This window comes from Varanus komodoensis, unplaced genomic scaffold (genome assembly GCF_004798865.1).
Source record: "Varanus komodoensis strain SLA01 unplaced genomic scaffold, ASM479886v1 scaffold68, whole genome shotgun sequence".
NCBI lineage: Eukaryota > Metazoa > Chordata > Lepidosauria > Squamata > Varanidae > Varanus > Varanus komodoensis.
This window is the reverse complement of record NW_025336321.1, coordinates 2,341,697-2,369,036: the sequence shown is the minus strand read 5'-3', so window position 1 is coordinate 2,369,036 and position 27,340 is coordinate 2,341,697. Positions and strand designations below refer to the sequence as shown.

Below are 27,340 nucleotides of genomic sequence, written 5' to 3'. Positions count from 1 at the left end.
TATTATTATTATGTTTTTATGTATTCTTTGTGAGCCGCCCCGAGGCTTTGTTGCGATGGGGGCGGCATAGAAATATTTTAAATAAATAAAATAAACAGAGAAAGTGAAATAGGCAAAGGAGAGGAAAGAACACTAAGTTTCTAGGTGAAGGAAAGAAAAGTGATTCCTGATCTAGGCACAATGGTGGTCAAAAAGCTTGGGGAAGGGCTCTCGCTCACATGAACGCAGGCACAGAGCCCATATAATGCGATGCACAGAGAGCATGAAGAAACAAGATGCTGCCTCAATATTTTATTAACATCTTCTCTGAAATGGAACATTAGCATAGCAATTGTTATCAAAATTAATAGGATCCTGAACAAAGCTTTTCTGTCTTTCACACTGTTTAGAAAGCCAAAAGATTATTCAAAAGATTAGCTGTATATAAGTAATCACAAAGTAACTCCAAAAGTAAAGCCAAGTGTCACATTAATCTTTGTCTAGTTTTGGGATGCCCTGGTGATGAAAGCTTAATATTTCACCGCAAGTCCTGTAAGTGCAATTTGCTTTGTTTTGCTCTAAGAAATGGAAAATTGCCAACACTTATAGCATTACAAAACTCCATCTCATTGTTTTTGGCTCTAGTCACTTAAAAAAACCTCAACCACAAATCAGATAGCTACTTCTTGGGAGTCTCCCTAGAGCCAAATTATTTTGTTTAAAGTTAATACCTTTCAGCCCAGTTGAGTGTAACAAACAAGAAAAATAAGGAGTAACATGCATGAGAGACATTCAGCACAGCTGTTTTATTTCCCAAGTCAAACCTTTTACGTTCCATAGGAGATTAAAGTGACTGGAAAAAATTTTAAAAAATAAACACAGGCTGCCTAAACATTTCATAGGTCCATAGATCTCAAAGGTGATAGTTTCTAACTCTGTGTTATTGTTATTCATAACAAAGGAATATTTAAAAACTACAATGACATCAACTTTACACAGTATATTGTTCTAAGCTTTAATGAATTTAAATAAAATGGTGGGTTAATAAATGCTAAGAGGAAGAGACTGGTTTTAAGCAACAGAATTCCAACATTAGCAATACTATTTCAGTTATAAATATCTATATATGTCTCCAGTCCAGGCTTGCTTTTTTAAGGTTAAACAGAGTATACAGCTTCTAAATTTATATTTCATTATCAGCACCTGTTTATAAATTTCACCCAGAAGAAGTTGGTAAAAACATTTAGTTCTGTTCTTCCTTCAGCATACATATTTACATAGCATTTGAGTGCTCCAGTACCCAGATCACTCAGTGTGGATAAAAATGCTACACAGCATTTATAATTTCATCTATATTCTGATTTAATCTGTGATAATATTGGAATACAAAATATTGTTTCACTTTAAATATTATGTAAGCAGAGTCTTATGTAAGCCTGGCATACAAATAATTACTTTAGGATCTGAAGAACACCATCTGGAATCCAGACACTGCTGCATATGCACCAGGTCCTTCAACTGCAGTTCCTTACAGTGATGCAGAAAAATACCTTCTTTTAAAAAGCGATTTACACAATGCTACCTGTAGCAGATGTAAAAAGCTTTCTCTCTCTGCAGAGCAACATATGCAAACTTCTTATTTTTTAGGGAAAAGATCTATTACTTCCACAACAGGTGTTTTTAAATGAAAACCTTTCTTTAAAAAAGGCATTCCACTCTTGCCATGGTGAATTCTTAACTTTTCCACAAAATGTTTTGCCCATCCATCAAGCCATCTGTGAAAATCATCAGAACTATCAAGTTGTGGTATTTCAGCACAACCCTATAAAATTATTCCAGTTTGAAACTGGACAATATGGTTTACATACTGATCCAGATATTGCGAGGAAATGCTGCCATAACTTCCCTGTGCTCTCGCAAGTTTCAGAGGGAAGTGACCTTAAATGCCCAACACTTCAAAGTGGTGCTCTGATCATGTGCTCATCAAGCTCATCAACAGAAGTTTCCCATGCTCTGCTTTCCTTCTCTAACTAGAATTCATATTATGGTAAAGCAGCTTCACTTATACTGCAACAGATTCAAATAGCACCCAGAAAATACAAATTTGATGACAATAGCTCTGTCGTATATAACATTTAATCCATACCTTCTCATTAGTAAGGATACCCAAATGGGATGTCAGCTCATTTATCTTTCTGTCCTTTTCAGCTAACTGAACCTAGTTAAAACACAAGGTCAAATAAACCAAGTTAGTGGATACAAAGCAGTTTCCCACACACATTTAGAATGAACTTTCCTTCTTATGCTCAGATTTCAGTATCAGTTAGTTCTATAATCACACCAGTAGCTTATTGCACAGACAGAAGAACAAGAATCACAACTGCAACTATTACACAATATATGTGATTTAAAAGTTTGCTTGTCAACAGCAGGAACTGCTAATGCCCTCTGCTTGGCTGACATGGTAACATCACCATTCAGTTCTTCCATCTACTGCTAACAGGAACATAAGGCCATGCTGTAACAAAGTAAGGACATCCCACGGTGGCCAACCAGCTGTCTGGAAGAAGTCCACTGAAGGGCAGAAGTATATTAGAACCCTCCCCCACTCATGTTCCCTGGCAACTGGTGCACACTGCCCAAAATGCAGGTGATAATACATATATAGCCATGACGACGAGCAGCCACGGAAAACCTTTCCTTCATACATTTGTCTAGTCCCTTTTTAAAGCACTCTAAGTTGGTGGTTAACACTACATCTTGGGGAAGCAAATTCCATAGTGTACTTATGCACTTTCTGTCCCAAATTTTCCACTATTCAGCTCTGCTGGATGTCTCCACATTCTAAGGGGTAAACAATGCAGTAAACAGGTTAGCAGGCATTTGTAGTCCTCCAGATGTTGTGGCCTGTAATTCCATTCCGTCTTAGTCAGTGCAACCAATATTGGGAGTTGTAGGCCACAAAGTGCCAACTCCTACTGTTGCAGGGGAGGGGGTGCTCCTATCCACTTTCTTCCCTATTCCAGAGGACAGTGCAGACATGAACAAGTTGCATGCTTAGCTAAGAATAGTCTCAGGAAAGCAAATTCACCGTAATAATTTGACCCAGCAAAGGATTCCATAAAACTTTTTTTTAATTATTTGTAAGATATATAAACCACTTTATATCTGTATTTGTAAGATACAGATACCACTCAATGAAAAACTGGGGGATGAATAAAAAGAAAAAAAATATCAAAATGCAGTGCTGAAAATGGTAAAATCAAAGAAAGCTTGCTTACATAAAAATATCTTCAGCATGCCCTGTTTTTTGTGCCCAAGCATAGCAAGACTGATTTCTAATTGACCAGAATAAATCTGTTAATGTTAAGAAACAGTTCAGATAAACCTGCCTTGAGAGACAGCTAATCTTTATTTTGTGCAATTAAATGATTAGATGTCAACTTTAAAACAATTAGCAAACATACCAGGTACTGGTCTTCCACTGCAGCTAGCTGCAGCTTCACACTCTCACTTATTTTCACTTGCTCCTTCCATTTCAGTTCCCACTTGGCGATTTCATCAGCATAGACAGTACATTTCAATTTCTCATCCTGTAGACAAAGTTATCAACTGTCAGAATTCTACAGACCTACAGACCTCTTTGGCTGTTTCACATGGAGTGCGACTGTTTTAAAGAACTGACACCAGCTGGCTTTTTCATTCAATACCTAACTAAGCAGGTCACTACTTTATTAAAGATAATAGCTTTTATAACTCAGAGCAACGGAACATCCTTCATTATAATAAAATACTTTTCTTTGCAGTTGTGTTATTTTTTCTGTACAAGATTCATTTGGTTACTGGGACACAAAAAAATACACTCCATAAAACTTTGCAACTATCAAGTACACCTTACATCCAGAAGACCAAAGCCACAAGTCTTTACCTCCAAATAGGCAGCCAAACCACCTATAAAGCATCTCCTGAGGAATTAGAGAACTCAGAGAAACAAATGTGAGAAAGTCCTCTTTGAGAGAAAAAATGTAAATAAAATCCCCCATTTAGTGCTTGATAAGTAGGTTCAAAAGAAAGCCAGTGTTTCACTTGGTAATTTCAGACTTTTCATATGTCATGTGATTTACTTAAACATCATTTGATCCCCTTCACTCCTCAATCTTCATCTATCTTAAGCTATATATTAGTGTTGCCACTGAGTTAAAATATAATTCTATTTGTTTATTGATTAAAAGTTATTATGAGTGGGGATATAATTAACAGCTATTTCTGGACCACACGACAAACTAAATGGTTTTCAATAATACATGCAATTCCTTCCTATGCATGAAGAGGGAATGCTTCTTGGGACAGTTCTTTATATTTGCAGTTTTTATAAGTTTTTGTATTAGTAATAAAAATCTGCTGTCACTTTTAGTCAAACTAATACTTTGCAGTTCTATTATGTACCCAAGAACTCAGGGGTGCCAATCATGCTAGAAATGCTAAACTTATGCACACATACCCAGCAATAAGCCCCAGCAAAACCAACAGGACTTGACTTCCATGTAAGCATGAACATAAAGGCACAGTAAGTTCCACGGAAACCAAGAAGTTTACCATGACTAACTGGGGATGCTGAACTTTGTCTACATGGTGCTCACTTACTCCTCTCCAGTTATTCTTTCAAAGCTTATTGCACTGGACACAAATGCTTGCTTTCATCTTTACCTCACCCCTGTCATGCTGTTTAAAGTCACCCTGTCACATGGTAGGCTCAACTTCGTGATTAACTTTAACTCAACCAGGATCAAGGTCTTTAAAAATAATGAACTATAAAATGTACCATTCTAGCAGGTTTCCAGCTATGTCAAGACATATAATGAGGTAAACAGGTTAAAAGAATATTATCATAACTCCCTAAAGCTAGTTTCTTCTACTGCAGCCTCTTACTTACTGACAGCATCTGCTTGCATGTCTTATACTTTTCTGTTTTGTCTGCAATTTCCTTATTCTTTTCACGATCTTGCTCCTTCTCTGAAAACTCCAAAACTGTATCAGGTGAAATGGGGCTAACTGCATATATTGAAGAAAAAGATACTATTTGTTGTTGCTGAGCAGGAAAAATCGGTACAATGAAGAAACCCCCAAACAAAACTGGTCATATATTTTATCAAGTGTTAGCTAACTGATGACATATTGATACTATTGAGGAGTACCTCACACTCACTGTTATTCAATAGGGAGGCAGAAACATGGCCAGAACACACCACCTTTTTTCAATCATTAAATGGAAAAATAACATTTACTGTGAACTATGCATTCACATAAACAATGATGATCATGACAAACAATGCCAACAGTGGTATAGACCATCAGCCCTCCAGATGTTTTGATCTGCAACTCCATCTCTGATCACTGGCTGTGCTGACCGGGAATGATGAAGGCTGAAGGCCAAAACATTTGAAGAGCCACAAGTTGTCCACCCCTGTCTAAGTGTACATGCTACAGCCAGTTCAAGCTAAGGTATGATGTTGTTCAGTGCCTGGGAATCAGAGATGCCATCTTGAGTTTCATGGTGGAAAGAAGAGGAACATATAAATTTACTAAATATTTTTATGTAAAAACAAACCCAAGGATAGGATAGCCAAAAATTCCTCTCACCTACACCAGGAACTGGAAAAAAATGAACAAAGGAAACCAAGTAAATGTTGCTGTGTGGATGGGGAAACGTTGGCATGCCAACAGTGGCTAACTGCTGCCACACAGAGATACAAGAAGCTTAAGGGCACTAGATAAAGCAAAACTTGTACTGGCTAGAGAATTCCATGACTGAGCAACAATAATATTGATATTTTTATTATCAATAATATTTTTGATACTAAAAGAAACCAGTTATACAAAGTCCAGAGCTAAATCTTGCAAATATAGAGGACTGGTTCCAAAGGCTACCTTTCTTCTGGAGGAGATTTCCACTGAAGGACAAGAACTTTTGCACTCAAACCAATACAACCATTCAGGGGCCTGTTCATGTACTAAATCTGTCATTCAAGTTTCCCAACTATTTGTACAAGTATGTATGTACAAATAAGGTATGCCTGCATCTGAGTCTGTATTCCCATTTCCTTTTAAAAACAATCCCTTATGCCTCATGGAATGCAGTTCCAGAGGGTCCCCTGATCTTTGGACCCAACCTTTCCAAGAGGTTGCTATTGGATAAGGAAAGAACTACATATGGCCCACCCCTTAGATCCTCTCCTCGCTCTAGTACTTAGATTCATTCATAGTTTCATTGTTCTAAGGCAGTATAGAAGTAGGTGGTACCTGGAGATGTAGACAACTTTTTATCTCCAGCCTGGACCATATGGATTTCACTTTTTGAGCCTTCTGCCAGATTCTGTTGATTATCTGAAATTTTCTTTATGAAAAAAGATTTTATTCAAATATTTTTAAGTACTTCTTAACCACCTTTCACTGGAAGGAACCAGAGTGGCATGTGAAAACATGAATAGAATATTCAAACATAAAAATACAATCTGATAAAAAAGCATAACCTTAACTAAATGCAACAAGCAACTGAGCAAAATAAAAACAGTCTGGAGCATGAAAACAGAGCAAAATGTCCTCTAAAGTGCCAGGGTATCTAAGAAAATCTCAATCTGGTATTACAAAGACTATATTGTCAACCCTGTTTGAACCTTTTTGGGGACACTAGAGTCAGGGCATCATTCAGCCACCGCTACTAGAAGAACCTCTATAAAATAGGCTGGCTGGCATGAGGTGTTTTTTCAGGTATTATACTCAAAAGAAGATGCAGTGGAAGTATTGCCTTTAAAAAGGTTATCACTACACACACACACACTCTATCTAAAAACCAAGGGTATTACAGGTATATATTCCAACAGCAGCTTATTTGTCTTTTACTGTAAAGTTAAAGAATCAGTAAAGAAGGTTTAACAAATTTTTTACACACACACACACACACACACACACACACACGCACACAACTATTAATTGCAGCTGGATTTGTCAAACAAACCCACATTCTGCTGGGACAAGAAAATGTAATTTTATCCTAAGGATGCAAAGTGCAAAACCTTAATACCTGCAGGAGGAACTGTAGCACACAGGAAAGAAAGTTAACTCCCTTCACTGAAGGCAACTGAAAGTTGTTCTCCTGGGCTACTAGCAGTTTTGAGGGAGGGGCAATTTTCATCAGGTCCTCCAGGCCAAGTTAAATGGTTAAACCCCTCTTCCCTACAATCTCACTCTTTCCATAGAGAATATTTATTTTTGTGTATTTTAACAGCTTACATGCAATTAATGACATTTGTATTGTAGTTCCAAGAGTGATAAAGACCATAGAAAGAGCAGGCAATAAGTAGACTACAAGACAGGAGTAGTTCTGGTAGGTGATCAATAAAAAAGTATTCAGTTTTGACTTAGGTCAAATCGTTCTCTTTGAGGATTAATTCAGTGGTTTAGATCTAGCCTTAAGTGGAGTTAGATCATTTGGATGCCCAGTAGCATCTAACATCCAAAGTACCTTTAACCAGTTGGTATGCCAGTAACAGTCCCTCCAGGACAGCAAGAGCTTAGCCAGTATTGTCCATGCCTAGTAACACCCAGACTAGACTACAGTAATAGGAATGCTTTCAAAAACTCGAATTGCTGATATGGCTAGATTACTGATTGAAATTAAAGATAAATATAATTTGCATTATGCCAGTATTGGAATACCTGTATTGGCTACTTTCTAGGATCAACTCTAAAAAGTTGCAAACAAATACATGAAGCACATTATGGTCCGGGTCACAAAGTATCTTCACATCCAGATACAAAACTAATGGGAAGTGGGAAGAGAGCCTTTTCAAAATGCCAAAGTTTTAAAAACACCTGTAATACCCTTTTTATAAGCCAAAGAACTGCTCTATTTGAGATTCATTAACTACTTTCTGCTGCTGCAGCTGCTATGTTTGTGTCCTACTGCCATCTGATTTTACTCCTGATATTGTAATCTTAAATGAAGTTTATTAATATTCATTGTGTGCTGCTTTGGAAATCTAAAAGCTGCATTTAAATCAGGACATTGCGGGCAGTGAGCAGACTGAAACAGTGTGCCTAATACTAACAAGTGACTGTGGTCCTACTTTCCATCACAAGGACAGAAGAGTAATATGAAGCCAACCCAGTTTTAGTCCAACATGGTGAGGAAAGATGGATCTACACCAACATCTGGCCCTGCTTTCTTGCCACCCATTTTGTTTAGAACTCTATTTGGCAATTTTTCTACTCAATTTGCTAGTGATCAAGGGCCCCTTCCCCTGATCTCTACTAAACAGCAAAGAGTTTTTAGAATTATCTCTAGTTAAAAACAAAAAGAAAAATGATATGAGGAGGGGAGGACAGCATTCTAGCTGTCTGATAATTTTAACTCTGCCTTATAGGTAGTGGTGGTATCTCAATTCTGGTTATCTTTCCACACAGGATGAGAAATACTTAACATGATTTTCTGAAGTTAACAATTATAAATTTCGTTTTGTAGGTAAACTTGACATTTTAATATGGAAACTGTTAAGAAACCAGAAAACCAGTAGCCCATAATACACAACTGTTAGCATTCTGGAGCAGGGTAAACAAGAAGTTGCAAATATAGAGTAGATCTGTATGTTAAAATGTCAGTACATAAAACATGCATAAGTCTAGTTTTTCAGTTCTGTATTCTTCTCTGCCATTGTGTCTTAGCTTCAACATTTGTCGTAAGACTAAACTTGCACTGTTTGATGCAGTAAAATATTCCATAAGCTTTCAAGATGATTCACTGATAAACCTAAAATTCATGTAGCATAGTTCTACACTTTCCACTGTAATTTCTTCTGCCTTAACTAATCAACTGATTAGTAAAAATGATTGGGAGTGTGCATATTTATGAACACTACTTACAGTCTGGTCAATAAGTTTATTGACTTGTTTTTGCAGCTTCTGACATTCTTTGAATTTTTCCTTGTAATGCTCAGCAGCCATCTGCAGACGGAGCTTTAAGTCTTCAACTTCTCTGCGCAGTTCTTTCTCCACAACACTTGAAGTTTCCTTTAAAAACAAAAAGAAAACAAATACGCTTCAAAGGAGTGTACTAAAAGTCCTTACCTTTTGTGAAAGGGTGCAACATGAGGGGGAGGGGAAATTCCTACTACAATTAATACCTGGTTCTTTCCCTTACAATGCCAGTTTATAGGGAACTCTTTGACAGATTGCTTAACAGAACTGCAACTAAGATGTGCAATGTGCTGTACTAATGAAATAGGATTTTATATAGCACACTCAAAAAAGAAACCTAACACTAGTAAAGAATCATTCATTCATCTTCTGCCTGCCTCTGGACCTTTCGATCTGACCAGCATTCAGTGCAGTGGAAGGAAGATTATTCTATGCTTTTGGTTAAATGCAGATTTAAAGCCTTACAGATCTATCTAATGGGTTATTTAAGAAAAACTTTTATTGTTTTTAAAGGTGATATGTTTATTCATAAATGAATAGTGTAAACATTAAACGGCATGCTTGTGGTATAAAGCTGCAAGCATAAAACCATCAGTTTAATGCACAGTAAAAGTCCTAAAATCAAAAGGGATTATTTACTGTTTATCAACCTTAATTAGGCAGCCTGAGTCAGCCCTGATACACGACATCAAATTAAGATTTGCTGTTTAATTGGATCCAAACTAAAATACCTAGTTTGGGAACATATTTGGAATGGTTTTTCCAAGCGTTAAAAGTTGAAGGTTAATCAGTTATGACTGCAGGCTTCATTTAACATTTGAATTAAAGGCTCTCTACTTTTATCTACTCATAGAATTGAAAATTTAAGTGGAAATTTTCCAAAGAAACTGAACTTATTTATAGTTCCTAAAGTTGAGTCTGAAAGAACTATTTTTTTTTCTTCTGTAATACAATTAATGTCTACAGGAATCTGGGGGGACAAAGTTATATGTAAGAGGGTTCTATTTTATTCACTTGGAAGTGCACAATTAGTGATTTTCCAAATAATATTCTTTTATATTGTCTCGCAGAAGATTCATTATTAAATCTAAGAAGAGTTAGTAAGAACTACATAATTACCTGTTCATTATTCACAAGAGTGATTTTTTTAAGTTCAGCTAGAGCATCCGTGAGCTGCTTCTTCACCTTCTCATTTTCTAGTCGAGCACTATGGAGATCCGCCATAGTTTTATCACGCACATTGACTGCATCGCTAAGCTCTTTTGACATCAGCATAGCTTCCTGCCGGCTAGCTTGAATCTGATCTTCAGCTTTCCGAAGCTGTTCTTTTAAAATGCTTGCTTCTTCCTGGGAAAAAATAAATTAAAAGATTTTTTTTAAATACTACAAGATTTGTTCACTCTGTTCTCATTTTCTATTAATGGAAAGTAGTATACTCGAGATGCATATGTTAAAAACATGCTTCTGCCCTTGAACAAATCAAAAACAAATTACTGAAATATTCTATTAAGAGTGAACTATATTCAGCCTATTAGAACTTATTCTTTCTCTTCATCAAGTAGCATAGAATTACTTGTCAGCTATGAGCCTGCTGCGAACTACTGCTGAAGCTATACAAACATGACAATTTAGAACATGGTAAGATATAATCAAATAAGAAAATATAAAACTTGAATCACAGTCAACCAGATAGCTACACATACATAACATTGAAACACAGCCCAGTTACAACATAATTAATATATCTAACAAAATGTTAATTATGTCTAGTGAAAGGTCTTAACACTCAAAAAGGTTTGTATGAGTGAGGTAGTCCTGCTCTGAAATATTCTTGGAACTGACGGGCCAAAATTAGCACTTTGAATTGGCTTGGAAATGCTCCAGCAAGCAATGCAACTGATATAAAAATGGTGTCACATACTGTAGTTGCCCAGTATCCAACAACATCTGGATGGTTGTTTTCATTGCCAGCTGAGGTTCTGGACTATCTTCAAAAGGCAAGCCTATAGGACGACATACCTCCTTCTCATACAAAAGGCATGGGTAACAACATAGTTCTATGCAGAATGGGCAAAACTACTAATCCATAATTTGTCAGTTGCTTGCTGGTAGTCTTGCCCAGTGAATTTCCGAGGTCCCTTTTTCCTTCACTCATACTCATTAAATGCAATATTCATGACTACTAAATTAATTTTCAGCATGTTGACAATGTCATGATTCCGTTATATGTAGAACATACTAGTACAAATGTCTTGAAATGAACAATGTATACTTAAACTGTCCAACCTAGCATTTTAAAACAAAACCTGAGATACTTGAAATCTGAAGAAACACAATGCATTCAAGTTATCATCTGGATAGCTCAAATTACCTTGTTTGATGAGGTAAGCAAGAATGCTCTCTTTAACTTTTCCTTTTCAGCTGCACATAGCTGTAGCCTACCAATCTCCTCTTTATAATATGATATCAGATTTTCTTTCTTGCCATCCAAATTCTTTAGTGTCTGAACCTCTGATGCTAATTTAGTGTTTTCAACTTCGGTGTTCTTCAAGTGTATCTGTAATACAACCAGCTAACATTTACTCTTATTCTTCACATTCAAACCAAATGTGTCTGGTGGTGGGGAGTGGAGATCTTAACTATGATTAGTACATTGGAGTTTTTATATTAACATTTCCTACTAAAAAAGACTTTGTTTTCGAATATTCACCAAGGGGTCTTGTCTGGAGTATGCTGAGAGTCACAGGACATTTTTTGGTCTGAACACACATACCAATGCCCCCTTAAAAATGTAATAAAAGGGGACTTTATTGGATTGTATCCAATGGAGTCCTTCAGTGGAACAGTGCTAGTAGACCAAGTTTTTCTTCCCAATGCAGTTCCCAAATTTGTTCTGAAAGGCATGCAAAGGAGAACAGAAGCTACAACTGTGTGAGCAGAAATTCCTGGATAATATAATGTTCCAGGAAAAAAGGCAGGACATACAATAAATAAAGTTAGATGTATTTATCTACACTTAAGAAATGTTCAGATATAGGAATGCCTGGTCTGTTCCTAGACTGAAATGAAAGTCCTATTCATTATTTGTATAGCAATGCATCATTTCCAATCAGCTGCCCTAAAGTCTGCTTAGCTGTTTACTCAAAGTAGCATCATGACTAATGGAAGCCTGTCAATGTTAACAAGACAGTAATGTTACCTTTTCAAGTCTCATACTTAAAATTATCAGATCAGAACTATTTCATTCCAAATATTCCACTAGACATACTCAAGTTTTAAGAGACCATAAAGAAAATATACAACCAAACCAATGGAGAGAGAAAATAAATATTTCATTGATTGTGTTGGTGACAACAAGCTGCTACAACCTAGTTCTCACCTTGAAATAATGTGCTCTATACTTTGAAAGAGATTTTCTAGAATCATCAAAATTGGTAATTTCATATACACTATTTCTAGATAGGGGAAGGTAACCTGAGGTCCTCCAGATGCTAATAGTCTCCAACTCCCAAGAGGCTTAGACCACACACCCAATCTCGATGCCTAATGGGAGTTGTGATCTAACAATACCTGAAGGAACAGATTTCTATCTTGTTCTACACATGCAGGGGAGAAAAAAGAAGACTCACCTGTGCTTATCACCATGTATGAAGATTTCCTTATTGCTCCTTGTACAGCTTATTGACACGTATACATATGACAGACTGATTTGTGCACAATCATAGCATTTCAAGACTTACAGCAACTGCTGCTGCCACATTATGAAAGGCAGGACTGACCATACCTCAATCTGAACTGTAGTGCTTAGTATTTAGAAAGGACAACACCAACTGCTACCAATTATTCTTCAAATGATTCTCCTTCTCTAGACACTCTGCCATTTGGTCAGAGAAAAAGTGGAAAATAAATATACCACAAGACTTTCCTTCTAGGCACAAAAACTATACGCTTTGGAATACAGACCCTGGCATTTGCAGGGAACAAATAAAGAAGAATCATCTTAAAGCTGTTTTTAGAAACACAACCATTCGTGGCTCCAAAGGGCCTAAGTCATAGGATGCAAGGTAAGGTAAAATACTTGAGAAACCACTACTGTTACCAGGACTATATTTTCGATTTTCTACGAAGAGGCTATCAGGGTGGTACGCACAGGGTTTCAACACCAGTTCAGCACATAATAAATACTTAAGCATTAAATGCAATAGTGATACACCTACAGCACCTGTTTCACTATCTTTCTTCCTAAAATTATAGTAATTCTTTTAAGTATCTTTTAAGCAGGTTGAAAAGTTACCTTGTAGAGCTCCTTTTCATCCTTCTCTGTCTTTAACTGGCATTCAAGTTGTTCCTTCTCAAGGACAACTTTCTTCAGTTTGTCTTTCAAGCTGTGGAAAAGCAAGTAAACAGTGAAATTTTGTTTTGGTTAGATTTAAGTAGGAAATAATGTATTAAATTAGACACATACCTGTCTAATTCTGTTTCTTTTGCTATAGCTTTCTGTGTAACAGTCATGATGTCTTCTTCAAGTTGGAGAACTCTGGAAGTAGCCTCCTCACATTTTTTCTTGAGTTCATCATTTTCTGTTTTTAGATTCTCTGCAGTTTTGAAGTTATCCTTACAAAGAAGAAAATGTGTCAAAGAACACATTTTTAGATGCACACATTTAACGATACTAATTTACTTCAAGTCTACAGTAAAACATCCCTCATTCTGCCAACTGGAAGGAGCATGGAAAGAAAAACAATGTATAAGGTGAGTTCATGAGCAATTTGCATTAAGAACACCAATTCCAGTTATAACTCCTGTGCAAACTGAAGATAAGTATGTGCAAATATCCTCATGTCTCACATGTGTGACTGGTATTTACCATGCTCATGCTTTTGCATGAGAAAAGTGGGATATAAGTATATTAATAAATAAAATACATGCCTATTAGATGGATCATGTATAGGCATATGTTAAGAATGGAGAAGTGCCAAGAGACCATAGAAGCATATCTTATTTGTGCTACTCAGTTAAAAACAATGTAAGAATAAAAACCTGTTCTAGAATTTATTAGATTTATGATTTAGTTTTTCTCTTCTCTTATGTTCTCAAAGCGACTTACACTGTTTTCCTCCTGCTGCTCTGGCTTACACTATTCTCTTCCTCCAGTTATCCCCACAATTCGGTGAGATGGGTTGGGCTGAGAGACTGTGGCTGGCCCAAAGTCACTGAGCTGGCTCCATTGCTGAGTGGAGAATAGAACCCAGGTTGCCTGATTCCCAGTCCTACACTCTTGACCACTACACCACACTGACTCTCAGTAAACCTCAAAGCTTACCTTTCTTCCTTTAAGTCTCAAAACCATTAACAGAGCAGCAGCAAAACTCTCATTATTGCTACTAGAGACACACCAGGAAGAAACAATGGCATTCGGAGCTCTATTTGTTTCATGTCAATAGCAAAGCTGGAGCTTAAACTGCAAGAAGGATGCCATCCCAATAACAAACAAATCCCAAACTCAAAATAAAATGAGCCCAGCTCTATTTCCAGCATGGGAATGCACAAAGTGCCATCTTTTGCCACTGCTTCCAAAATAACACAAGCAAATAATTAAATGCTGCTATTACAAACAATTATCAGGAATGCAGGTAAAATAAGTAGTACATTAAATTGGCATTGACAACTTGCAATGCATTTGTTGCTGTCAACTCTTCTGACACCTACAATAACTATGCATAATCATTTAAGTGATATTGTCAGCACCAAATAAAGCTCTGATATGCATGCTTTTTTCAAAGATTGGTAAATTTTGCTAAGAAAACTGTAGTATTTTACTTAAATCTAAACAGCATTGGCAACTGCCAAAGACTGAGAAACAAACGACTCCCAATAATTTTAAAGGCACTAGAAACTAATTTACATGCATCTCTATATTTTAAACAGCTCAGGAAAAGTAGAATCAACTGCACAAAACCTTGATATTTTAAAGAATCAATCAAGAAATGAACATAAATAAAACAAATTGTTTTATTGCTTTTATTTGTACATTTGTGAGCCATCCTGAGATGCTGAGGCAAGTGGTGATGGCATATAAATTTTTTAAATAAATAAAGCCAGTTCACCTTTTCGTATTAGTACATACTAAAACATTTTTCAAGGATGAAAAAGGATGAAAGGGCATGTTAAAATAGCTGTATGGCACCTCATAATTATACCTAAGTACTAAAGCAGTAGCAGTGTAATATTTAGGTCTAACTCAGAATACTAGCATTAAATTGCCCTGAGAAGGAGATAAATTATGATATAAAGCTAGAAAATGATATACTCTGTCTCCTGCAGTGTGTGCAATGCCATAATACAATGCACCATTTAACTGAGTGAGACAATTAAAACTTTTAAGAACCAACCAACTTGTTCCCAATGCAATTATACTGGAGCTATCAAAATAGAAGAGATGATATAGTATGAAGAAAAATTAATCCTTTGATTACAACAAAGAAGACACAAGCATTTGCAACTGTCACCCTTTGAAAGAAGAAAGCAGTTCAGTAGTTAATATAGGTGCTATTCTGCCAGTTTTGACCTTTCAAGCACCTAATACAGGAAAATATATGGGCACCTTGTATATGCTATACAAATGGCAAAAGGAAAATTGTATCACTGTGCTTACTATGACTCTAGCTTGATATTATTGTTCAAAAATATAATCAGGTCTTCCCTTTAGCAAAACTCGAATGGAATGTATAAATACTATCTTTTTAAAAGTTTAATGAAATGTCTGCAAGTCAAACAAAATATTAGTGACCTACTATAGAGGACAGATATTTAAGTTTAATTTACAAACAGAGAAAACAGATTCACAGCTATAAAACGAGGCATGTGAATTCTATCCAAAGTTCCCAATATCAGTTTGCATAGAACCACCTTTAAAATGGCTTTGAAGAGGCATAATGCCATTAGTTTTTACCAAATACAGTACTAACCTTTTGTAGTGCTTCAAGCTGAGCACTTCTTTCCTTTTCATGATCAAGTTCTTTTTCCAGTCTTTCAACTTGGTCTCTTAGTTGGACAGACTCCTTCTCGAGAGAGCTGGTTACCTTTAATAGTTCTTCTTTTTCCTTCAGAGTTTTTTCAATTTTGAACTAAAAAACACCAAAACCAAAATTAGATTGTTGTTTTTACCACAATACTGCCACCACATTACAAGTTCTGCCTATTTTCTTTATTGTTCAGTAGTTACATGCTATCAAGCTGTCTCCAGTTTTTGTTGATCCTATGCAGTAAGCTATGCAAAGATATGGAATATACTGATAAATTCTTCTTTGGAAAGGATACTAAACACTGCTGGTCTATAGTTACAGGCATAGTAAAGCAAACTGTCAGGTCCACTAATATGTAAAGTCTTAGTCTCTAAAACATACTTTTCTGCAATTTTTAGGGAATTCAGAAAGAAAGCTTCAACAGATTCCTTTCCTTTCATGATCTTTCAGAATGGGCCTTATGGTCCAGTCTGAAAAAAGATAGTTATTTCCCATATAAAATCTGAAAAGGCTCCAGGATCAGGACTAGATATGCCTAAATTATTGAAAGTTAATAAAGGAGACCAGCATGTGACATTAACTTATAATGTCAACTTAATGGCGACTTAATTTATACTGTTAATTTATATTATTTTAACAAAGTTTATGTTTGTGAGCCGCCCCAAGGCTTCGGCGAATGGGGCGGCATAGTAATTTTCTAAATAAATAAATAACAGCTCTCTTCACACAAATTAATGGGACAGCTCAATTGCCCAATGAGCATATTATAATTTTTATTCCGTGAAAGACAGAAATAATTCTTTTAACTATTGGCCCATCAACCTATTTTCAGTAGTTGTAAACTGTATGCCTGTTATCTTAATATACCTGTTACCTTAAGGTAGAAAATGTTCTCAAAAATGAGCAGGCTGGCTTTTTATGAGACAGGTCAATGATGGGCCATTACCAAAAAATATCAGATCTAGCAAGATTTCTATTCGGCTTTTACAGATATAAAATCTGCTTTTGATTCAGTCTCAAGGGATAAGCAACAGGCTACATTATACTGATGAAACATTACTTGATTCAATTATGCCTTTGTCAGAAGACTACAGCATAGGCGAGATATGGCATGGAGGGCACCCTGCCCAACTATCCTGCACCTAAGGTTCTCAGGGTTCTCTGCTTGTACCTTATGTAATCTGCATCTTAATTATGTATCTAAGCTTTAATCCTCACAGAACATTCAAGCAAAATTGGCATCACTCAGTATCCCTATACTCTTTTATACAGATAATGCTGCTGTTCTTTCCTTTGGTCTGAAAACCAATGCTGAAAGCATTTATACACTAATCTAATAAAATGCATTAACAATTAAGTTTGGTAAAACCAAGACTACAGGCTTTACTAGGATCTTCTCCCAGAATGAGTGGGCTATAGGTGGTCACGCCACAGAGCAAGTTAGACAATTCCCTCATCCCACTACTTCAGAACAAATACTTTTTTCTTTTTTTGGCATCAAATTTTTAGAATACCTAATTGTGTGCCATCAGCAGTTTTAGAACTGGCGGTTACGCTCAATGTATTGCTTGGTGTTGGGTATTCAGATATTGGTTAAACCTGCTTACACAAGCTCTGAATCAGGCTATGTGTCACTTCTCCAGATAGACAATTACATCAGCCAGTGGTCTAAAACTGACAGAGATTAATTACAGACTCAAGGTTTTTCCTACTTTCTACTCAAGATATTTTGCAGCAAAATCTATTTTTGTACCCCTGATCAAGGACATTGATATCTAATACTCTTTCTCTGATGCTTGCACTATTTGTTCCTATTGTGCACACTTTAAATAAACTACCTGAAATACCCTCAAAACTGGTATATTATTTAGTGGTTGACGTTAATATCTAACAGAAGCTGTTGCAAGATTAATATTTTCCAGAGTTAAGATCAGCAAGGATATTTTCCAGATTTATATATAATTTAGTATATCATGTTGTTGTATTTAGGTTTTAAATATGTCAAGTAGTTGCTGGACTGTTGGTCTTTGACTTCTGTATCTTTGTCTTATGGATTGTTTTAACTGATCTGCACGCATATAACAATACAACAAATTAGTCATTTAAAAGTGATCCTGTGTCATAGTTTTTTGCAGCTTTGCTCAACATCAATCGAAAGTGGCATAGCTAAAGGACAATTCTGTCAGTTTTTCCTTCCTCAGCTGCTTTTGAATGACCTTTACATTACATCATACCTTACATTCTCACAGAATCTGTGAGGTTTTTTAGACAGCTAAGCTGAAAACAAGTACTTCATATGTGAAAACTGTATATAAATCTGCATGTATATGCACAAAGCCCACAGGCAGCACAGATCCATTAACCCAAGCATGATCACATCCCATCTTCTCATATGCACTAGATGACAGAGTTTACATTTTAAGAGTCAGCGACAATGTTTGATAATTTGATATAAAAATTATGAAGGACAAGCAAAGTGATAAGCTCGCATTTCTGGTTCAAATTAGCAACCTACAACACTCTATTCCAAGGCTGTTTGATGGCATAATATGTGAATCTAAAAATTCTGGGTCATTTACAGGGCAAACAATCCTAAATTAATCTAACAACTGTCCATCGTTTGTTGCTGGATTAACTGTATTATTTATATTTAACTCATGAGAAAGGGTCGTTCATGTGTCACTAAACAACTTAAGACCAGGTCATACCTCGACTGTTAATAAAAAGCAGAAATGACAATCACACACTTATTGCTTTGGTCATTTCCCTCAATTCCTGTTTTAAAGAACCTAGAAACTGCAATGTGACCTGCAAACCAGGTCTGTGTGCCAGGATAGCTGAGAGCTACTGCTAGGCCTCAGGGATTTTTGGAAAAATGTCCTTTTCCCCCCACTCATAATTCCACATTTCAACTCTTAAATTCTAACTTCACAAATACTGAACTCCAAGATCTAAATGGATGGATAATACTAGAATTTGCCAATTCAAACCTCAAGAAGTCCAGCCTTTGTAGTTACCACCAACATATCAGAATTCCCTTCATCTTCCATTGTTAACAATTCTTCAACAGGAGATGATGTTCGAAATTGAAAAGGGGTGCTTGCTCCACGGATCTCACCCTTATGTGTCACATAGCAGAACTGATAAAATTCACCATCATCATTTGGAAGATAATATCCTAATGAAAAACAAAGATACACTTATTTTTCAAATCAACACATTTATTACACTCATCTCTGCAGCATAAAGACACTTCAGTTCAGAAAGCTACAGAATAAGACAAGTGTGAATTGCATTAGTCTTTTATTGTCCAGTATCTTATCCCAGGCAAGGCTCAATGCTTTTCAACACTAACTGTGGTGAGTTCTTACACTGTAATTTATACCTGCAGATGACTTGTTGCAGTAAATTGTGTTTTTATTACCATTTTAAGTTTTATATGGACACTTATTCTGTAAACTCCTCCAAGCATGATGTTGTCACAAAAGGAGATAAAGCAGCAACATGGAAAGTATTTGCCATTATTATTCTTAATAATTTGCAACAATTTATCTGGTTATTGATGAAATGCTAATAACAGCTAAATAAATAAGGTTATAAAGAACTAAATAAACAAGGCAAACTCCTGTTAGCCATTTGTGTTACTTGCCTTGAAAAGACAGCACACAGTTAACTGTTGATCCTGTCTGATAATTTTCAGGCATAGGTGACCAGAGAAATGTATAGTAGTCTCGTGCTGTGCTCCAGCCAACCTAAAGTAAAAAACAGCACTTCTAATACAATAGAACTAATCATACAAATTAACAACAGTTCACTTTCAGATCCTACATTTAATATCCAAAAAACTGATGTGCATTTTTCATACACCTTATTTCAAAAAGTAGCTCAAACTTAAATTCTGACAATGCAGTGAGATGGTTTATTATAGCTTACTCAACCTGGTACCCTCCAGATGTGTTGGTCTACAATCCCATCATCCCCAGCATAGTCAATCATATGACTGGCCCAAGGTTACCCAAATGAATGGACATTTGAATCTTAGAATCACTTCTCCTAGACAACTCCTAACAACTATAGTATGCTGGGTTTCAAATTCATAGTAACTGATTGTTGTATCAGGAATAGATGGTTTCAGTTATTCCTAATAAGCATATCCTCCAGCAGCATGTTCAAGTTTTCAACTGGAACTTACAAGTCATTCCTATACTTCTATGCAAGACTAAATGAACACCAGAAAAGCAGAGATGGAAGGATTGCACGTGTGCCTACTGTATATCCTGCATTCAAGTCAAGTACACAAAACAAATTCCTAAATTCTAAATGTGTGCCTTTTGCATCAGAATCCACAGGGGAATCTTAATATTCTAGTAAATAGGCTGAAATAGGGCCTGCAAGACTGAAGTCTGCCTACCTGTGCAATAAAGAATCTTACAGAGAACACTTACAGCTGGAAGGAGAATACTAACGATCAAAGTAATACTGGTCGAACCCAGGCTTTGTCACTAACTTATTGGTATTTGTCCAGCTGTACAATTTTATAAAATGGAGTTCTGCTAAAATAAGTGCAAGTAATTATATATATGAACATACAGTCATTTTATTTTACCTTCCACTCATCTTTTCAAGACAAGGTAAAAGTGGAACATATATTAGAACTTGGTACAAGCTTACTTACCTTGAAAATACCAACCCAATCTTTTTGGTGGGGATTTATATATGGAGTCAAAGTGTAATGGCACTCAAGATGCACATTAGGAAGATAACTTTTTGCTACATTTTGAAAGATGACATGTGCAAAATTTGAAGTTTGAAGGTTACTGCTTGAAGATGGAATTTCTTGAAAGGATGACATAGTTGTTCTGTAAAATAATAATTTTCTATTAAAGCTAAAAGCATTGAAATGATGCAAAGTTAAAACTATTGGACTTAAATTAGGAAAGTTTAAGATAGAATTGTCTGTGGTGTTTTCATTTCAGTTTTAGCTTGTGTCTACTCAATACAGTAGTAAGATGAGAATGCACATACCACATGGTATAGTCTACAGCACTGGCATATCCTATATAAAATGCTGTTTGATAAAATTATAATGTACCTCTCTATTTCTATCAGCCACAGAGATAGACATTTAGAATGTGGTATTTAGAATGTTTTTTTAGGTTCTAAAGTTTTATTGTTTTCTACTCACTAAACAAATAATTATTCTGAAGACTTCAAACATACTGTGTACAAAGTCTTCTCCACAAATGCTCTGTATTTTAGCCCATATTAGAGTTCCGATTCTGTAGCCATTGATAAAAAAAAAAAGTCCGATTCTGTAGCCGATTCCACTTCCACAGGGGTCCTGCATCCCAGCCCCCATGAATGCATGAGGGGCAGCAAGCCACCCTACCAAACCATAGGTTGGTATATCCATGATAGGCTGTCATATGATCTAACCCATGCAATCAACCACTTTGTGAGTATAGGAAATCAGCCGTGACACACTTGGCAAGAGTGGCACAGTCTCTTGCTGAATGTGTCCAGGCATATGCCAGTATCAGCTGCCCCCAAAGTGTCTAACTGGCATGAGGAAAAGGTGGCACTGGCTTTCCCACTCCTCTCTGATGCTCTAGCAAAACATTTGGCATTTGCTGTAGCTTTTTTTGCACTTGTTTCCAGGATTTCAAAAAAACCTGATTTTTGTTATCTGAGTTTTGAAAAACACAGACAGTTGCTTCAACATCCCTAGCAACATCTTTAGAGAGGCTGCCCATGGCTTTTTTACCCCCACACACATTTTTTTGTAAATACTGCAGTTATTTTTTTTAAATAGTTACCTACACTTGTGCAAGTGTAGACATCAGCAGCTCTACAAGTGCAAGAAAGGGGTGCCTACTTCTAACAGCTGCCAAAAAAGGTCCATTTTTTAAAAAGGGATTTAGAGAGATTCAAAACATCTTTGCCAGGAAATCCCATGTTAAAAATGGAACTTTACTTCTGACAACTGTCAAAAGTGGTTACTCCTGTAACTCAGGAAGGTTGCTGTTTTACCTGTGGGAGAATCTCAGAACGAGTGTAAAAGTTAGTGCACTCTTCATGCATAGAAATTTGGACAGGACAGGAGGATCTTGCCATGAAAGGGATGAACAAGGTGCTCCCCAACTTTTGCAAACCTAGATCATTTGTGTTCTAGGTTACATTTGAAAGCTGTTCAATGGAAATGAAGGCAAAAATAAACCTATATGCAGCTCCTGCAAGGCAATGCTTGACTGGGCCCCTGCCCTTAAAAGTGCCCAAACAAGGTTCCCCATCCCCACAGTTGCACAAATACAGGTATTTCTTAAATGAATAAGAAAGTACAATCTGTGATTTAGCTTTATAAAAGTATGCAAAACAAGCTGTATCATCTGGCTGTTGTTCAAACCTTGCTGAAAAAGGGGGTAAAGATAAAGATCAGAAAAGGAAAAAATATCAATTCTTAAGTCACCCATATCCCCTAAAGACTATATCACTGACCCTGAGAAAATGCAACATTTTACTGAAAAGATGCAGTAGTGTGTCATGGTAAGCAGCCTTGGCAAATGTTCAGTTTCACCATAGGTTATTGTTGTCTCCTTCCACCCCAATCAGTCCTCTAGTTAAGTATCCCAGGGCACACTGCTGGAGTGACCGAGGAGCAGTACTGGGATGACAGCTACTTTTGTAGGACTGCACAGGGGTTGGGGTGCAGTCAGTGGCAGCCACCAGAGCCCCTTGGCTACAGCAGCAACTCTTTCTTCCACTCTTGCCAAGAGGTTTTTATTTTTATTTTATTTTTTGGCTTGACAATGGTTTGTTGTGTCATCCACGCACAGGCAACCCAACAAGCTATGAGGATTTTACTGAATCCCACAACAATTACCTCATTTCAAATAATTAAATTTACACTAAAAAAAAGTCCAATGCAAGTTCTTCTGCAAAACCCATGTAACCAACATTTATGCATCATTACCAAAACTAGCTTCCATATGGAAGGATTTGAGAATAAGAAACACACTAGCAATTTTTAAAACTAAGATATAGAAAGTTACAGGGCTGTTAGCTTAACCACCATCCCTGGAACAGATTTAGAAGGCTTCTTTAAGAAAAGAATTTTAAAATGTCAATGGTCAGTTATCTGCATAAGATGGAATAAACTGGTGCCCTGCAATAGCAGGGAGCTGGAAGGGCCATGAAGGCCATCAGGTCCAACTCTACTATTCTATGTATATTAAAAAATACCCTGCCAAGGAAACATCACTGGATTTATTAAATGGAAAGTCCTTCCATACCAGCTTTTTAGAGTGCTGTTCTTTTATGATCAGCAAGTATATAGATAAGAGTTATCCATTGGATGTTAAATACATGTACTTACAAAATGCTTTCAGGTGAATCCAGCTCCCAAGAAATCTTAATTATAGAATACCTTTATATACAATCTAACTGTACCCAGTGATAATTTTCTACCTGTGCACATAAAAAAAACCTATAAAATATTCCTCATTTACTTCTTAAGTTGCATTTTTCCCATTTTCACTCTTAATTATCCCAATTAAATGTTTTAGTATCAGAGGCTATCAGTGTACACAAGCTAGCATCACTTCCTGGTAGATAAGGGAGGGAGGATGAAAGAAGGCCCAATTATTCAAATTGACTTTAGCAGAAGGGTGTACAAACACCCTTTGTCATGGATGAAGCAAGGAATCAACAGCATCTGGTAGCTGTTGAACTAATGCCTTCAACAGAGCTCTGCCCTACAGGTTTCTCAGAGCAATAAAGCCTAACAATTATTTGTGGCTACACTTGTGGACTGTACTGTGCTAGACAATGCAAAGAGTTCCTACTTAATCTCTTATGACAGTGTGTTCCAGTTATGGATCCCAAAATGCTGTCAGAAACCACCTGGCATTCGGTGTGAGTCGCAAGATGGCCACACTTTCTGATAACATCTCATTATTCAGGATAATGAAAACCTAGGCAGGCCATGAAGTATTCCAAAATGGATTGTATATTTCCAGATTGGTTGAACCTAAATGTAACAAGAAATTTGGACCTTCTAAAGAAATTGCTTGAGAAATACAAAATACTTTACACAGTACATCAATAATCCATGTTGTTAAGTGTCATCATGTCATCTGACTTATGGCAACCCTACAGATGAATGCCCTCCAAACTGTCCTGTCCTCGACAGCCTTGTTCAGCTCTTGTAAATTCAAGGCTGTGCTTCTTTTATGGAATCAATCCATCTCATATGTGCTCTTCCTTTTCTTCTGCCTCTGCCTAGCATGGTTATCTTCTCCAGTCTTATCTTCTCAGGATGTACCCAAAGTATGACAGCTTCAGTTTTCTCATGTTTGTGTTCAAGGAAAATTCTAGCTTAATTTGATTTTGGACCTACTTGTTCTCAGAGCAATAAAGTCTAACATGGTTTTGTGAATACACTTGGGGACAATGCTGGGCACAGGAAACAGTTCTTATTTAATTACTTAATGCCTTGTGGTAATGTCTTCAGGATATTGTCACTGAATACCAGATATAAAGTAGTGGGAATGATAGCTTCAAGACTTTCTGAAAACACATAATAGTAAATTGCATGAAACAAAATACTAGACTACCCCAATCTGATCCAACAGGGTTTTTATGTTCTCATTCCCTACAACTTATTCTTAATTAATGTTGCACTAGATAGGCCTTTACACTGATTCAGTATGGCTTCTTTTATGTTCATGATGCTCCGTAAGATAATGAAACAAGAGCAAAAACTATTTTCTATATGTTTTATATGCCACTGATTCTCTTTTCACTAGATACAAACATAACAAATGTACTTTTTCAGATTCCAGTGTAAATAGAAATATTGAAAAGAAATATTACTCAAGTTCACTTAAAGTACAGAAGCTAACAGAAGCTAATAAATAACTTACCAAAACTACTTCATCTGAAATTTACAGAAGAACTAGCTTAAAAACACACAGCATGCCCTGATATAATAGGCATGCAGCTGCAACAGTTAGTTACACCAAGGAAAATATGAATGTGGATCTACAGGTAGTATCTGTAATTTAAGGATATACTAACACACCTCACTTCATCCCTTACAAGTTACAACCCATTCCAGCAAAGTTACTACTGTGCCTGCAAACCTTATTTACAAAGCACTTATTTACAAATGCAACTTAGCCAAGAGTAGCCACGAATTCCTGCTGTTTCAAGGACAAAAGTCTATCTAGAATTTGAAAGCAATAAAGGCTGCTAGAAGTGAAACAAAAACAGCTTGTTTATACACTTCACAGTGAAAGGCATGCCCCCTCTGCAACGCTGCAACCGCAGAACAGCCCTACATGGAGTTCACTCTCTCCAAGCAGATTTACCTGCTTTCTCACCAACCTTCTCCTTGCTTCCAGCAATACTCTTCCCTCCCTGCCAGTCTAACCCCTCCAAGCTTGCACTCTTTTTCCATAATCCTCTCACAGCTTACGTAACATCCCACATATATCAGATTAAACAGAAATAACATTTCGCTATATCTCTCGCACGCACATAAGCCGCCCTCTCCCTCGCAATTTCCACCCCATAACCTTGGAACCCTTCGCAGTCTGGCCCATTCTTACCTGTAACTACCATCTTACGTTGTAATCGTATATTCACAAACAGCCAAGTCTGACCCCCCCCCACCTCCACCTGGGACAACAGACCCAACCCCTAAATCACCTCAAAAAGGAAGAGAACTCGCAAATTTACTCTAACGCGCAGACATACCATCAACCGCGCACACACGCGCGCGCACACAAACACTCACACCTGTAGCACAAAACGGTTAGCCGAGCCTTGAGGAGACGAAGACAACGCTATTACGACAGACACGACCAGCGCCGTGACGAGGGAAGGTACTGAGGATAAATATACTTTCACACACACACACGCTTAACATGAATAGGGAAAGACGCAAAAACAACAACCACTAGCTAAGGAGGCCTCTTACCTACCAGGGCAGCGGAGACTTCAACAACACCCACCCACAACCGCCATTACCACCCCATTACACAGACCCCTACGTCACTTCCGGGTCCTGCACGTACGGCCGTCTAGATTCCTTAATGTGACGTTTGCAAATCTATGTGCGTAGCCTATACGTCATCCTTTAGTGCCATTTCCTCCTCGCCCCGCCCATCTTTGAACTGTTGTAAGAAAAGAAGAGTGATTCTTAATACCTCTTTGACTCTGCTCACCTAATTGGGAGTGCGGGCTGCAGTCCTATATAAGGGTCAACCCAAATGTGACGCTCTGGCGTGCAGTGTTTCGAGAGCTCTTTCTCGAACTGTGCTCGAACAAGCAAACGAAAAGATGAAAAGACGGCTATGATTATGTTGCTACCAGTCTGTGGTTTCTAATGCAGCACATGATGGAGAATAGCAGGAGTTATGCAGACATAATTTAGCCAACACTTGTGGCACATAACAAGCTAAACCAAGCTTATGTTTTAATAAATGCGTTAGCCTTTCAGATGGCACAAGAACCTTTGTGATTTTGCTGAAACTGCAGAACAGTGCTTTACTCGAAATAAACTATTTATGACAGGAAAAAGGCCTAAGAATCGCCCAGCCAGACTGGGGGTTGTAGCTTCTTTCTTTGTTTCTAAGCACACAAAATATTACACATTTGGTGCAGGGACAAGAATTGTGCCCATTGTTGTTTTTCCCTTCTTGATACAAATTTCAATTTGAACTCTAATGTTACTGAGGCCTTGAGGCAAAGAGTGCTGCTGAAGTCATACAGAAAGTCAAAAATTTTCTGTGCATGAATGTAAGGCTAGTGTAACAGAAATTGTTGTAATAATGCTGAGAACACAATTATTGGTATCTAACTATATGCTTAACTGTCCAATGTTAAGATTCGTGTGGAATGTGGCCTACTTTCTCTAGCTAACCATGTGCAAAAGGCAGGATCAATGTACAGATAGGGAAAGGCCAAAATATTTGCTCTTAAGGTATAAAACATTTGGATTCCTAATGGCCGACACTGGTTTCTCTGAAGGAGATACAGGCTTCTCTGCATGGTTGGATGCATGCTTCAATAAATTGCTTTTGAAGGTGCGGGGTTGGATTGTGCTGGTAGTTCGTTGACTCTTGCAGTTAGACACTGAACCTTCAGGCCAGTCGGAGTTTTTTAACATGAATGTTTAATATGCAGCCCTATACAAAATTATTCCTAAATACTAATCTGGACTTGATGAAAAAGAGAGGTAGAGCTGAGTGTCATCTGCATATTGCTGGTTCCTCAGCCTAGTGGTTCCCAAACTTTTTCAGACATGGAACCTTTCTGAAGAGAGAGAGAGAGAGAGAGAGAGAGAGAGAGAGAGAGAGAGA

The 27,340-nt window shown here is 37.1% G+C and overlaps 1 protein-coding gene across 3 annotated transcripts in view; it reads right to left on the bottom strand.

Annotated features, from left to right (window-relative positions):
• TAX1BP1 (Tax1 binding protein 1) overlaps positions 1 to 26,075 on the bottom strand; it is a 34,969-nt gene extending 8,894 nt beyond the window's left edge. The window contains exons 1-14 of one of the 3 annotated variants that reach the window (XM_044450650.1): positions 25,961 to 26,075; positions 20,653 to 20,836; positions 19,627 to 19,729; positions 18,968 to 19,155; positions 15,921 to 16,079; positions 13,418 to 13,566; positions 13,247 to 13,337; positions 11,324 to 11,509; positions 10,072 to 10,299; positions 8,899 to 9,045; positions 6,280 to 6,373; positions 4,913 to 5,031; positions 3,447 to 3,572; positions 2,126 to 2,197 (exon numbers count right to left, since the gene is read on the bottom strand). In XM_044450650.1, the coding sequence (XP_044306585.1) occupies positions 2,126 to 2,197; positions 3,447 to 3,572; positions 4,913 to 5,031; positions 6,280 to 6,373; positions 8,899 to 9,045; positions 10,072 to 10,299; positions 11,324 to 11,509; positions 13,247 to 13,337; positions 13,418 to 13,566; positions 15,921 to 16,079; positions 18,968 to 19,155; positions 19,627 to 19,729; positions 20,653 to 20,829 (1,839 nt within the window). In that variant the 5' untranslated portion in view covers positions 20,830 to 20,836; positions 25,961 to 26,075. Of the gene's footprint in view, positions 1 to 2,125; positions 2,198 to 3,446; positions 3,573 to 4,912; positions 5,032 to 6,279; positions 6,374 to 8,898; positions 9,046 to 10,071; positions 10,300 to 11,323; positions 11,510 to 13,246; positions 13,338 to 13,417; positions 13,567 to 15,920; positions 16,080 to 18,967; positions 19,156 to 19,626; positions 19,730 to 20,652; positions 20,837 to 25,956 lie in introns of those variants that run through there. The other 2 variants (XM_044450649.1, XM_044450651.1) reach the window with 2 other exon arrangements.
• Between the last annotated feature and the right edge of the window lie 1,265 nt (positions 26,076 to 27,340).